Below are 14,643 nucleotides of genomic sequence, written 5' to 3'. Positions count from 1 at the left end.
GGGTAAATTTGAATTCCCTTGAGTCTGCAGTAAGCTACCACTGGAGCCAGGCATTTGGTGAAGACCCTGGGCGCAGTAGACAATCCAAAGGGCAGCGCAGAGAATTGAAAGTGCCTCGATCCGGCCTTGAAGCTGAGGTATTTTCTGCGATCCTGCCTGATGGGAATGTGTAAATATGCCTCCTTTAAATCCAAATTTACCATCCATGCATCTCTGGACAGCATTGGAAGTAGCTGCTGTAGAGTAAGCATCTTGAATTTTGGAATCTCTAGAAAGGTGTTCAAGACAGACAGATCCAGAATGGGTCTCCATGAGTTTTGCTTCCTGGGGACTAGAAAGAGCCTTGAGTAAAAACCTTTTCCCACCAGTTCTATGGCATTCATAGCCAAAAGAGCTTCCACCTGGTTTAAGGCCTCCGTCCATTGATGTTTTGGAAGGTCTGGCCATCCGCTTGGCCTTGGCAAGGTATGAAAATGGAATTTGTAATCTCTTAAAACCACATCCAAAACCCACTTGTCTTGGGTTATTTGAGTCCAATTTTGATAGAAAAGAGAGAGTTTTCCTCCGAGAGGGGCTTCCAGGCAAGAAGTTCCTGTAGTCCAACAGAGGGAGTCATTGAGTTTGTTTTCTTTGAGTTTGTGACCTGTCCTCTCCTCCCCTAGGGGTGGAAGCAGTCCACTGTCTTGGTCTATAAGAAGCTTGTGTTTGAGGCCTTCCTCTGGACCGTCTATATCTACCCCTCTGAGGCCTGTCTGAAGTGGGAAAGGACCAATTTTTTGAAGGCCAATTCCTGCTAAATCTAGGTGGCTGTACTTGTAAGAAATCTTTAACTGTTTGCATGGATTTCGCCTTATCCTCCATCTTTTTAATCACCTCTTCAGCTTTAGATCCAAACAAAACATTATGCTGAACAGGAGCATCCAATAATTTAGCCTTTACTTGTTCAGGTAAATTTTGTTCCTTTAGCCATGCATGCCTTCTAATGACTGTGCTAGAGGCAGCAGCCCTACAAGAAGCCTCCAAAGCATCAAAATCACAGTGTAAACCATGCTTTCCAACTTGTTCAGTGGCATGCAATAAGTCATGTAATTCCTTATCATCTGCACAGGCAGAAATGGAAGAAAGCTTTTGTTTTAAAACAGACAAGAGGTATTGCTGGTATTTCAGCATATGAAACTGACAGTTTAAAGCCCTAATGGACAAAGTAGCAGAAGTGTACACTTTTTTTGCCCCATCTTTCTAGGGATCGAGAATCCTTTTCAGTAGGAATGGGATGTTTGGCAGAAGTGGTCTTAACCCCCTTAGGACCCTGAGAAATGGTTTCAGGGTCAGCAGAAGGGTTCTTGTATAAAAACTGGTGGGAATCAGGAACCCTGTAATATCTATCAGGCTTAACAGGAGCAGGAGGAAAAGAGTCAGGGGTTAAGTTAGCCTCCGAAAAGGCATCATCCACAATATCCAAAACAGGAGGAATAGCCAGGGGTCTATGTTGGGGAAGAAGAAGAAAATCCCTCAGTCTTTTCTTAGATTCCGAATACTCCTGTCCTTCCCAGTGGAAATGTTCCCTCATTTCATGCAAAGTTTCCCCAAAAGAGAAATCCTCAGGGGGAGAAGCTGAAGGAATGGATTCCTCAGCATCAGAATCCTCATAAGGAGGGAAAGAATATTCCTGGTCAGAAGAAGAAACTGAGGAAACAGAAGCCTGATCAGAGGAATCATAATAAACATCCTGCCTTGGCCTTTTATCTGGAGGGGGATGTGAACCCCTAATCATAGTAAATAAATCCTCTGCCATCTTGAGTAACTGTTTCTGTGATTTGGGAGCCAGTTCAGAAGAGGCCTGTGTTGCAGTCTTTGATTTAGAAGGAGTCTTTGCCTTTGTCTTTGCCTTTATTAGAAGCGGAGTAGGCCTGAAACCCCCTTCGGAAGCCGGTACCTGCACAGCGGCTCCGGACCCATCCGAAGGAGCATTGTCCGAAGGTCCTGCAATAGAAATATTTAAAGGCCTGGTTGGCTCCTCATGAGAGTCCGTTTCAGCCATCGGTTCTGAAATGGCCGATGACAGGGGCTGCAAAAGCGTCTCACTGACGACGGCCGAACCTGAAGTTGGCTCCGCTTGTGCGCTATCATCAGATTTGGACCTCGGAGGCCTGTCTTTATCCTTGCGACGTTTGTGAACTCCGGTAGCCGGAACCGTATCAGACGACATTTTGTAGTTAAAGCGCCTACCAAAGTAATGAAAAGCAAAATCGTACCTTCGCTTAATTGTACGTTGATTCAATCTAGCACAAAACCGACAACTAGCTACGTTGTGGTCAGGGCCTAAGCAAGGAATACAGTAAGAATGAAAATCCTTATGAGGTATTTGCTTCCCACATGAAATACAATTATTAACTTTTTCTGACATCGGAGTGGAGCAAGAAAAATGTTTCCCCAACGGGGTACTTAGCTTTGAGAGGAGAAGAAAATCTTCGGACTGAAGTTTATCAGAAAAAATCGTCAGGAGTCAGCCGACCGGCACTTGCAAACTGCTATCACGGCAAGAAAGACTGGAGAAGATGGCGTCAGCTTTGTACTCCTGGCGCTCTGACGTCAGGGAGCATGGTTGAACAGCCGACGCCGGATCCAGACTTTGGGATTCTGGCCGAACGAGGGCTGCCTGCCGGCAGGGGAGAACCCTACAGTCATGACTGCAACAGTGAAACACGATGAACATCAGTTGTTGCTCCATAAGTCAGTGGGGTAAGACCCAAATACTTCATATTTCTGCAACAATGATCTAAATATTGAACATAATGGTCTTCTTTTTAATACAACTGTCCAAGTCCTCTATTTCCTTCTTTAGCAAATTTAACTTGTACCCATTATAATGAAGAGTATGTCAATTAGTGACAAACCAGTCTTGCTAAACAAATTTTTGAACTCCTCAAATAAACAATCATGATCCACTCCATGAGGAAATTTAAAAATTCTTAAGTCTCTTAGTAGCAGTCTGTGCAGATTTAAACAGTATGCTAGAATCTAAAGATTTGTACAGACAACTTACATTATTGTCTTAGTAACAGATTTGAACACTGTAGTCAAGCATCAGAAATATTTTGAATCTTTATCATTTAAATAATGTTTTACCGAAAGTATTTTTTTTAATTTATTTCTGATTGGGTATATTTGATCATGTCATGAGGTATGGAATCAGTTAAGCAAATGACTGATTATGTTTCTGATGACGTTCCATTACTAAAGTGGGAATGAAAGCATAAAGTACTGCCAATGGCTTTCTGTGTGTATTTTTGAATTAAAGTCTTTGATCAGAATTTAGGCAGGAAATACTAATGCAAGCTACTCTTGCTGCTCATCATGATGAAGAGAAATTCTACATTGCAAAATGTGAGGATAGGCACCTTTACAGAAGGTAAGCGATAGGCCAGAGAAGGAAACTTTACAGAAGGATCAAAGATAAACTACTGAAACTGCAACATATGGTTCCAGCTCAACAAACATCTGAAAAAATTCAGAACTTACTAGGAGTCATACAGAAGCTACCTCCAAAACTGACTGTATTCAGCTACTAAATTCTGTCCTGAACCTAGTTCTACTGTTGTGCCACAGTTACCTCAACCCAGGGACGGTGCTGCTGCTAAGAGTGCTGACAGCCAAAATAAGGACAACTGTAAATGGTCTATTAGTGATTACAAATATTATATGTGGTTTGGATGTTTAAAAAGCTAATCAGATATTCAGACGATAAATGGTTAATTCAGGGTTCAGTGCATTAAATCATGCTTATAGAGTAATGGTGCATGATTCTTAGCTATAGTACAGTTAATGCACACATATATTTAGCTTCATCATCAGTGACTTCTCAAATAGAGAGACCCAGTTGCTCAATTCTCACATCTTTCTCAGGCTAACTCTTCCAGCAGCTCAGGACCATCACTGAACTTCAGTACAAATAACATAGATACACATGCACTGCCTCAGTACAGCCAAGCTAGAAGGATGTCTAGCTTTCTTCATAACACCTTTAAACAATGCACCTAATTCACCTGTATGAAACCCCTACAGATATTGAAGCTGGTACGGTCATTTACCAGGAAAAGTTAAAACTGCAGTGCTGTAGCCATTTCTGAGAAGCTGCTCACCACGCTTCACCTTCCTTTCATAACACTAGGAAATATGAATTAAAAAATGGCGACAGAAGCACTAAGAAATGATACAAACTTGCTGCATTTGACACTCAAAATCAGAATTAAATGTTGGGCCACTTCGTCTAACTTGAAAAACAATTGTGGAGTTAGAATCCAATGGACAGCAGATCCCTGGCCTCAAAATATGGATGAATTTCTTCTGAAGTAAGTTATAAATCTTACATGTATAAATGTAGAAATATGCATTCACAACTGCAATATACAGCTATGTTCTTCATACAAAAAAAAAAAAAAAACGGTTACAAAGGATTTCCACAAATCTGACATTTGTAGAAAGGTTGTGCACACATTATACACATTATTACACAAACATTAAGTCTACAAATACCAATTCAGAAATGCTGTAAAAAAACACCTAAGCAATATTTGGCCGTGTCAGTGTAATCTTCCCCCCAGTTGACTTTACTCTCCCCTCCTTGCCTGACACCTTTCTCCCTCACTTATACCACCCCACTACCCGCCTCTTGACTAATGTCTCACTCCTTTCCCCCCTCAGTAGCTACTTAGTTACTCAACTTGAACTTACATTTTTTTGACCTCACAATAATGAACATTAATTGTTCTACACTGTATTCTAGCAGGTGTTGCTATTAATTATTTTGAATCTAATTGTCTATTATTGTAAACTCTGCTTAATTTTTTTGTACTCCTAGTAACTATTGTACATATAGAAATGGATTCTGTGTATATGCTCAAATAGTTATGTAGATATATTTGTGGAGCTTTTCTCCCCAGGTCTCCATTGAAAAAGGGCTACGGCCCAGTTGGACTTACCTGGTCAACAAATGTCAAATAAATAATAAATAAAGAATTAAAATCTTAGAAATTGTAACTGATGTATCCATTTAATTGTGTTACCTAACATCCAAGGCTCATTCTTAAAAATCATCTGAACCCTTTAAGTTTGAAAAGCTGTCAAATCCTATGGACATTTACTTTTGTATTCCCATGACTGCCTACTGTGTATTTATTCATTGTGTTACCCAACACCTATGGCTCTATGTTACAAGCCATCCAATCCTGTAATTTTGTATTATTGTCAAAACCTAAGGTATTTGTATTCTATACTTTTACTAGTATTTTTATTCTATGCTTAGTAATGGGAGCTTTTTTCCCCGGGCTTCCGCTGAAAAGGACTTGTGTCCAGTCAGACGTTCCTAGTGAACAAATATTTAATTAATTAATTAATTAATTAATTAATTAATTAATTAATTAATTAATTAATTAAAACTAATTAAAACTAGTTTAGGTGAAATATTGTTTATCTGTTGTATGTTTCATTGCAGCAAATGAGAATACATATTACTGTGCATTTTTACAAGACTAAACTTAAAAGCTGTAGTGGTAAGTAATTCAGTACTAATACAATACACTATGAAACATCAAATAAGTCTGGAGAGAACTTTTATGATTATACTTGTACACTAGTAGTGCAATCATCACTTGTTTAAATAAGAGGAGATCGCCTCATAGCTCAATGTGCCTAAATACTAGAACCTTTCTGCAATTTAAGCTAAGTCTAAATGAGATATTGGTGCACATATATGCAAAATAAGATACATACGCCCAGTCCAGGTCTGGCTGCTTTCCACAGACTCTCACTGCACTCAGAGCGACATTTAGGCCATTTGCATTGTTCTGCAGATCCTTCAGTTTCTGATCATCAAGGCAACTATACAACACCATTGAACAGTAGGCAGAAGCTTTTTCGTCAGCATGATTCAGGTAATTCCTCAAACAGATTAAATTTAGAAATTATAATTACAGTGTATTTTTTCATGAGTATCATTCAGAAAAGCTTAAAGCTTAAGACTCAATGTTGTCAAATAGCATCACAAAAGTTAACATGAAATTTATTCATTCTTTGATTACGTGGTGGATAGCAGCGAAGCCAGTGCCTATCCTGGTATTCACTGCAAGCAAAACAGTACTATTTTATTTAATTTTTGTACAGATTTACAATAATGATGTTACACTTACAGATGAGAATATATATCACTTTGTATTTTCACAAGAATCAACCTGAAAAACTGTAGTGCAAAGTAATTACCAATGCAATATTCTACCTTAAGGAAAACTCAAGTAAAAATTCTGGAGAGAAGTTTTGTCATTATACTTTTACATTAGCAGTGCATTCACTGGCTTATACATTTTAGAGATGGGTGGGAATATCATTGTATCTATACGTTTTTTTTCTCCCCAATGCATCATCCCACAGCTCCTTACACAGTGCTCCACACCCAACGCTGGGTCTGCCAGCCACCTCCAACCACCCAGATGTACCACAATAGAGCTGGGGCTAGCAAGAATCCTGAGGGCCAGACTTCCATGATGCCCTTAACATTTGTGGGGGGAGGGTCTTTTATGGTTTACCCAATCATTAACCCCCTCCTACACTGTTCTCATGGTTGCATTCAAGGGGCAGGCTTGCAATGGACAGTGCGGTGTTTCACCTCACCTCTGTAACATCTCAGCTATGTCTTCACCTTATTCCCTCTTTAGACCATGCCTTGTAGTACTGATGTCTCCAAGTCTCCACCAGAGATAACCACAGGAGAAATCCACAGATTTCTCCTCCCATCAGGGATCAAAACATCTATACCTCCCTGATGTTCCATCACTCTTCTGAGCTGCTAATTGAATACAGGTCAGCTGAGCTGTAACTAAGGGTTTTTTACTCTACACTACTGAAGAAGAATCTTACAGGATTAACAGACTTAAATAATTAGACTGCCACACCAAATGTGTCAGGACAAAATTTACTACTACTGGATCAAGAAATGATGAAGCAGCAAAGCAGCAAAGATCGGGATCTCTAAACCTATGTTTGTCTACTCAGGCAGTTTCCTATTGCTTGCAAATGTACAGAACAACATTACTAAAAACTAAGCATAATACCGGAGAATGATTTTCTGGTGAGAACGTGGGACATCTATATGGTCATTCTCATGCAGCTTACTTAGCTTCCAACCAACTTCCTCCTTGTCATCTTCAAAAAAAACATGACTATGCAAGCTTGTATAAAAAGTTGATGCACAAGCTACTGACTGTAAACTTAATCTTTTAATCTAAATGAAAAACATGACATGTATGGAGTACATCTTACAAACGTCAAAAAGTGTCACAACATCAACTCGCTCTTCATAAAAAAATATGCAGCTTGGATGATTATCCCAGCTCTCCCACTGCCATATTACCTAAGCAGATATCTGGCTTCAATGCATGCTTTAAATTCTAACAATCTAGATGAACATGTCTTAAAATCAAATTTTAAGAAAAAAGTATCACCAAGCTGATTCAAATGGTTTATGCTCAAAAATTCTCAAGGCCTTTGATATTCTATGTCCATCAGACATACTGTTAATACTTTGCTTAACAATATTGTTATGCCTTGGACTTTCAACATGGCTGCACATTGAGTAACAGCTTAATTCTAGCTTTCCCAGTGTGAAAAGAGAAACTCAGCAGAGAAGGCCACTAGACTTGTGTTTATGGGTAAATTTCAGTAACTATCTAGTAAGTGTACTGCTTGGATGCCATGAAAAAAATCAGATACAAAAAGTGAGGAAGAAACACTGATTGGGCAAAGTTATGCAATCTCCAGGCATGAATTCCAGTAACCTACTGGAAGTTAAAAGACAACTGGACACAGACCTGTTTAAAATAAATGAAACACAACAAAAGGTTGGAAAAAATGAAAGAAGCTTTAAACAGATATTCAGATGAGGTGACAAATCTGCAAACCTCAGAGGATGAAATGAAAAGGCTGGCCAAATATGACACTGCTAAGGAAGAGATTTTCAAAAACTAATAGAAGACAGTGCACGTAGGGAAAACTTGAGATTTTCAGCTATACTACAGAAGATGGAAAGAACAGACTGCATTAATGTTATGAAAGCACAAATAAGCAACTGGGTAGGTGTTCCACAGCAGAAGTTGTTAGTTGAAAGGTACATCATGTGTACACTTTCAAACCCGGCTATGAGAAAGCAACCTACATTTTTAACAGTAAAGATGCAGTCCTACCCATGGAAGGAGTTGATTCTGTCAAAACTGTGGCAGAAGGACAAAGTAATAAAAGTGGAAGACAGCAGTGTGTGTGGAGAATGATTACTCATTGTACACCAGGCAGAACAGCAGCAAATTTATTCCACTTTTCAGGGAATTTGAGATGCAGGTATGAGATTCAAATTGCTATACCCAGCTTACTTTAAGGTATTCTCTTCCCTGGAGGGACAAAATAATTCTTAACGAACTATATGCCAAGCAGGAAATACAGAAGTTTGTCCAACAAAAAGTAAGCTGTGAAACAGAAAGAGATTCTGCTTCTTGTTCTTCTGTTAATAAAGACCACTGAGAGACTGTACCTGTGAAACCTTATCCAATGTTTCAACGGAAAATGTTTGAAAGAAAGGGAGCATTAGAGTTGACTAGAAGAACTGACATTGGAAATGAAGCAGAGACAGGATTTAGGAGATGAACAGGAATAAAACCAGTAACAATGTAGGTTTACAATGCAACAATTATATTTGTGAAATATGACAGAAGAAAATCTGGAAATATTGGACTTTTTTCAGAATTTGTGACTCAAGCATATGTCCTTACCTGTCATTAATGTTTGGAAAAGTGCTTTGGGGAGGGGAAGAGGAGGGAGAAAGTTAACTAAGTAAAGATTTTTTTTTCTTAACTCATTCATTCCAATGGAGCTCAGGAAGTCTGCACTGTAACTTCTAATGGGCGGAGACTAAGCCATTTGACAGAATCAAATAATGTCCTCACATTTCAAACAAATGTTCATATCTCTGGAATCACAGGGATTATGAAACAAATATAGAGTAAACTCTTCAGCACAAACTATTTTTCTAGTGGTAGTATTCTTTAGAGTCTAGGTCTTAAACCAAATTGTATAAGTCACAGTAAACACAGTAACTATTGCATTTGTAATACTTTGTAAACAGTTTACAATATCTCAGCAACCACTCAAGTTACAGACATACTGTCAGCAGCACTTTGTTCATCTAATAGAGAGCTTTCATACAAGGCTAAGGAGTTCTGTCTGTATTACCTGGTTGTTGAGATAGTTAAAAAATGTGAACATTATATCTATATACATGAATATAATATAAACAACAGTTAATATCTATTTACCTGCACTAGATAGACGTCAGATATTAATGCAGTTGAGTTTGCTATTGTGTAAGCTTTAAGATGAAATCTTGTAAAACATTGTACATAGCATGGTTTTAGAATTATTGATGCAAATATCAATAAGCAATATTAGGAGTTAACTGCTGATGCACCTGGAGGCATCACTCAGATGTAACAAGTTAAATAGTACTATTTTGTGGTGTGTGGTTTCCTTTACATGCTACAAAGTAAAGATTTCTCAGTTATTTTTATGTACAGCAGGAAATGTAAACAGGTACTGCTGTTTTTTTTTCCTTCTCTTTCTTTCTTGTTCAGTTTTAAGAAATGTAGGCATTGCAAGTCAAAACAAAAAGCCTGGTTGAAAAAGCAAGGCAATAGAAAAATTAATGTGATTTTTTTATCATTCCTGCATAGGGGAATGATTAGATTAAGTACCTTAGATTGATTTGGTAACATGTTTTATGAGAGAGCGAGTAAATGAAAAAGAATACTGAATATTATGAGGCTTTTTTCTAGCCAATACATGTTTGCTTAGTAGCAATTCTGTAGCTGATCTTCATGTTGCCATAGAAATAATCTAATAAAGAGAAAACGGCTACAGTCTGGTGGTGAGCGATTGGCTGAAGTAAAAACTTAAAAAAAAAAAAAAGGGAGAAATTGGCTAAGACACAACGTTCTCTGAAAGCATTCAGGGGTTTCCCAGCTGGGAGAGCTATAAGGCTAAGGCAAAAACAATTAGCACTTGGTAGAAGCACAGGCTACTCCATGTGTTTTAGCATGCATAACCTTTCTTTTACGTAAACTCAAGTCTTTGAGTGTGGCTGTCAGTTTGGGACTTTTTTTTCTTATTAGGAGAGTAAAACTTCAATATTTGAAGATGTACATAGTTTTGTATGTTAGTATTAAATTAATAGGTTTTAGGGGTATTGAGGGTGCGCTTGTTTTTTTGTTTGATGGCTTTCAATAAAACAAAAAGTTTTGTAAGATGTGACATAGGCTCAAATGAAACTACTACATACAAATTCAACCTGCCAAACAGTGTAGAATGTAACACAAAAGCTGCAACTAGACATTTAACAAAAAGGTGTTATACATAAAAGGTGGGAGTAATATTTTTTTAATGCAATGCTATCTGTAATGTCTTTAAATGTCAATAGCCTCACAGATAAATATAAGAAAGAGTAGTGAACTATATTTGAAAATGTAGAGTACAAATAGCTATGTTACAGGAGACACATTTAAAAATAAATGAACATGTGAATTATATAAAAAAAAGTTTTCAGGGTGGTTATTCAGCAGAATATCTGAGACAAAGGAAAACAGGAGTACTTACATTAATTGCAAGAGGAGGTCCAATAGTGACAGAAAAGGATAAAAAGGAATGGCATATCTGTAGTGCTAAAGGTCTACTAGCAAAGGAGGAGGATTACACGGGCATGTATTTATATTCCACCTAAAACTGCTATAATGGAACTTAAGAAAATTCCTTCAGAAATAATCAGGTTTCAGCAAGGAATATTACTTATAGGTGTGAACTGGAATATGATTTGCAGCGATAAAGATGTGTCTTAGGGGCTTAGAAGGGAAAGTATAACAAAGAGGGGTAGATTTCTGAAGAAATTTATGACATTTGATATGAAAAATGTGAATTCAGTAATAGGAGTTTGGAGTGAATTTACATATTATTCCCAAAGATATAAAAACTGGGCTAGGCTAGACAGAATTTACATTTATAGGTTCATAGGTAGGTATTAGGCTATCTGCCCGAAGGCATTTATAAGCCTAGCTGTAAAATGTTGGCTTTCGCTGCCCCCTTAGATTAGTTCCTTGTGCCTCTTCCAGCAGAGCCATTGAAGTGATCCCCGGAGTATACTTTCTGTTTCCCATCCACTCATCAAGGTTTCTCTTGAAGTGGGTTAGCGAGGAGCTCTGCCTAATGTAGACTGGAATTCTGTTCCAGAGCATGGGAAGTCTCTGGGACAGGAATCTATCCCTCCAGCACATCCTATTTATTGTTGTGGTGAGGTTTAGATCCCTAGAGCATGTGGCTCAAAGGGATATGGTTTTCTTTAGGTGGAGCATGTCCATCAATTCTGGGTTGGACATGGCCTTGTATGTCAGGCAGAGATCACCTCTGAGTAGGCAGTATGCAACTGAGTACAGCTGGAGTTTCTTCAGTCAAGCTGCATAGGGCATCTGTTTGAGGCCAGTGATCCTCTTGGTGAGGTACTTCTGTGGTCTTTCCTGTTGTTGCAGGTGTCTTGTAAGGTACATCCCAAATGGGGAGTTGTACTCTATGATGGGACTGATGAGTGATGCGTAGAGGGGCAAAATGACCTCCTTTGATCTGGATGCAAACCCTTTTGTGATTAGGTGGGCCAGATAGAAGGATTTTCTAACCACTTTGGCAATGTAATTATCAAAGAAGAGGTTACTGTCTACTTGGGTCTCCAGATCCCTTACTATGTCTTCCATATTTAGTGGGCTACCACCTATGTGGTAACATGTGGGTACTATGTTTTTTCCAAAGGGGATGACTCTGTACTTTTTGGCATTTAGCTTGAGGCCATGGTTTTGACACCAGGTATCTGTCTCAGTGAGACCCTTTTGGAGGGCGTCTGTGTCAACCAGAGAGTCAATTATACACCCTAGTTTGCAGTTGTCTGCGAACTTGGTCAGCCATAGTCCTCCTGTGCTTGCCTGTACCTCTGAGAAGTATATGCCGAACAGGAGGGGTCCTGGGACTGAGCCCTGGGGAATGCCACTTGTAACCGGTTTCGAGTCAGACCTAGCTCCAGCAACTCTTACCATGTGGGTTCTGTCCATGAGCCAGTTGGCAATCCATCTTGTGACACAGGGGTTTATGTTCAGGCTTTTGAGCTTGTCTATAATACCTGAATGGATAATGGTGTCAAAGGCCTTTGCGAGGTCTAGGTAGGCTGCGTGGACCACCTTTCCCTCATCTATAGCCTTGGCAACTGCCTCAAAAACGTCCACCAGGTTTAGGAGGCATGATCTGCCTTTAACAAAGCCGAACTGGGTAGGGTCCAGTGTTTGTAGGCTCCCAGTGTCTCTGTTAATGAGATCCATGATGATGCGCTCCATAGCCTTGCAGACCAAGCTAGTCAGGGTTATAGGGCGATAGTTTCTGGGGTCTGTTGTGGCTCCACCTTTGTGGAGAAGAATAACCATTGCTGTACGCCACTCTATGGGCATGCAGCCTGTGGAGAGGCCGAGTTTGAACAGTGTGTTTAGGTGAGGGGTTAGTTCATCTTTGATGCAGCCTGGGACACTGTCTGGACCCATTGAAGCTGTGTTTTTGACTTTGCAGAGGGCTGTTTTAACCTCAGTGTCTGTGATTTCAGGGGCACTACATTCTTCTCGTATGGTTATGGGGCCTTTTGGGGGTGAAGTTTGCAATGAACCTGTCTGTCAGGATGTTGGTGATATCAGTCGGTTCGGTGTATTTTGTGCTATTCTGCACTAACTCCGAGCAGATCTGAGAATTGCCCCTTAGATTCTTGACATAGCTAAAGAATGCCTTGTGGTTATCTTTGGAGTCCTTGGCAATTTGTCTTTTGAAGCTAGCCTTGGATGATTTTATGAGGGATCGTAGTTTCCTGCTGATACTGATCAGGGATGTCTTCCCTTCTTGGGATTTTACTCTTTTCTGTACTAGTTTCCTCCTTCTATTGTACAGCTTGTTTATGGCAGGGGTCCACCAGACTGGTTTCCTTTTCTTGGAGGAGTGAGTCTTGGTTTTGCTTGGGATAGCATGATCCATGCATTCTTGTAGGTGCCCATAGAGTGCATCTGTAAAGGATTTTGCAGCTTGGACAGCGTTATCCTTTAAGCATGGGGGCTTTGAAACTTTCCACCTTGGTCTAAAGTAATGTGACGTTTGCTTTTGAAAAGTTTTTCACTGTGGTTTCTTTGACCAGGGGTGGGGGTGGAATATGGATATCCAGAGTGATTAGTTTATAGTCAGATCTAACAAGCGAGGGGTTGACCTCAGTTGTGGAACACCGCTCGCCCATGTTTGTGATGACCAGGTCCAATATGTTGTCACCTCTGGTCCGGGCGTTGACTCATTGATCCAGGGGATTAGAGTTTATAAATTCTTGAAATGTTGGGCAAGGGAGTTAGTACTTGATTAGTTCTCCCAGTTAATGTTTGGGTAATTAAAATCACCCAATATCAGGGTGTTTGGTAGGAACTTTATGTTTCACAGCGTTTCCAGAAATTCGGAATGGGGGTCCTGGGACATGGCGGGTGATCTGTAGCAAGCTACAATTTGGATTGCAGTTTTGCCCGTTGTTAGTTGCACGTGGATGATCTCTGAAGCACTGTGCTGTGCCACTAACCTGGAGGTGTGGGTATCCTTGATGAATATGGATATGCCCCCACCTTTTGTATTTCGATCTGGGTTTTGTGGCCAAAATGTATGGTATGAGTTGTAGCCTGGTAGTGCTGGGGTGCTCTCTGGAGCTTTAAACCAGGTTTCTGTTACTGCACATATATCGATTTTCTCCATACTGAGGAGTGCCTCGAGTGCATGCATTTTGAGGTTTAGACTTCTGGCACTGAGTAGCACTAGCCTCAGTTTTTTGTTACTTGTGCTATTTACGGCAGTGGGTTTGTCTTTTGAGCCTTGCCTAAAAAAGGCACTAATGGGGTGGCAAGAGCCTTGGAAGTATTTGAAAGCCTAAGGGTGACAGGTGCAAGCCATCTCTAGTGAAGCAGCGTGGCTTGTTGAGCATGTCATCCCAGGCTGACAGACACTGGATCCTCTTTGAATGACACAAGAAGCTTAGCCATTGTTGAAACTGGTAATTTTTTCTTTATACCATGGTATCATTCTTGGTGTGGGCACAATACTAGTCAGAGTCATACTGGCCTGGGCTACGTGATTTGAGAGCTCCTCCATGTCTCTTTTCATGTAGTCCAGGGAGGTACGGCTCAGGTCATTCACACCAACATGGACAATGACAGAATCATATTTGTACTTGTTCTGGAGTGACCTGAGTGCTTGTGTTATGTGGCGGATCCTGGCACCCAACAGGCAGCTAACAGTAACCTTCTCCTTGTTCAGCCTAGTGAGTGGGACGTCAGGGTGCCTGACTATAGAGTCACCTATTACTAGTGTATCGGGTATGTTATTTTGCCTTAAGGGCTGTGATTGCGTGGCACACTGGTTTTGTGAAGTATGTGTTTCATGGTTTGCGTTGGGGAGTGGAGGTTGCTTGGATGTCTGCTTTGGAGGTCTCTGTTGCTTTTGCAGACTTCT

At 40.0% G+C, this 14,643-nt stretch overlaps 1 protein-coding gene across 1 annotated transcript in view; it reads right to left on the bottom strand.

Moving 5' to 3' along the window:
* ATXN10 (ataxin 10) overlaps window positions 1-14,643 on the bottom strand; it is a 1,253,568-nt gene that overhangs the window by 863,327 nt on the left and 375,598 nt on the right. Inside the window, exon 3 of the mRNA XM_044087236.1 lies at window positions 5,773-5,940. Coding sequence (XP_043943171.1) covers window positions 5,773-5,940 — 168 coding nt within the window. The remainder of the gene's footprint in view (window positions 1-5,772; window positions 5,941-14,643) is intronic.

Source organism: Protopterus annectens, chromosome 11.part0 (genome assembly GCF_019279795.1).
Source record: "Protopterus annectens isolate FY-2018-M chromosome 11.part0, PAN1.0, whole genome shotgun sequence".
Classification (NCBI taxonomy): domain Eukaryota; kingdom Metazoa; phylum Chordata; order Ceratodontiformes; family Protopteridae; genus Protopterus; species Protopterus annectens.
This window is presented reverse-complemented; position numbering and strand designations above follow the sequence as displayed.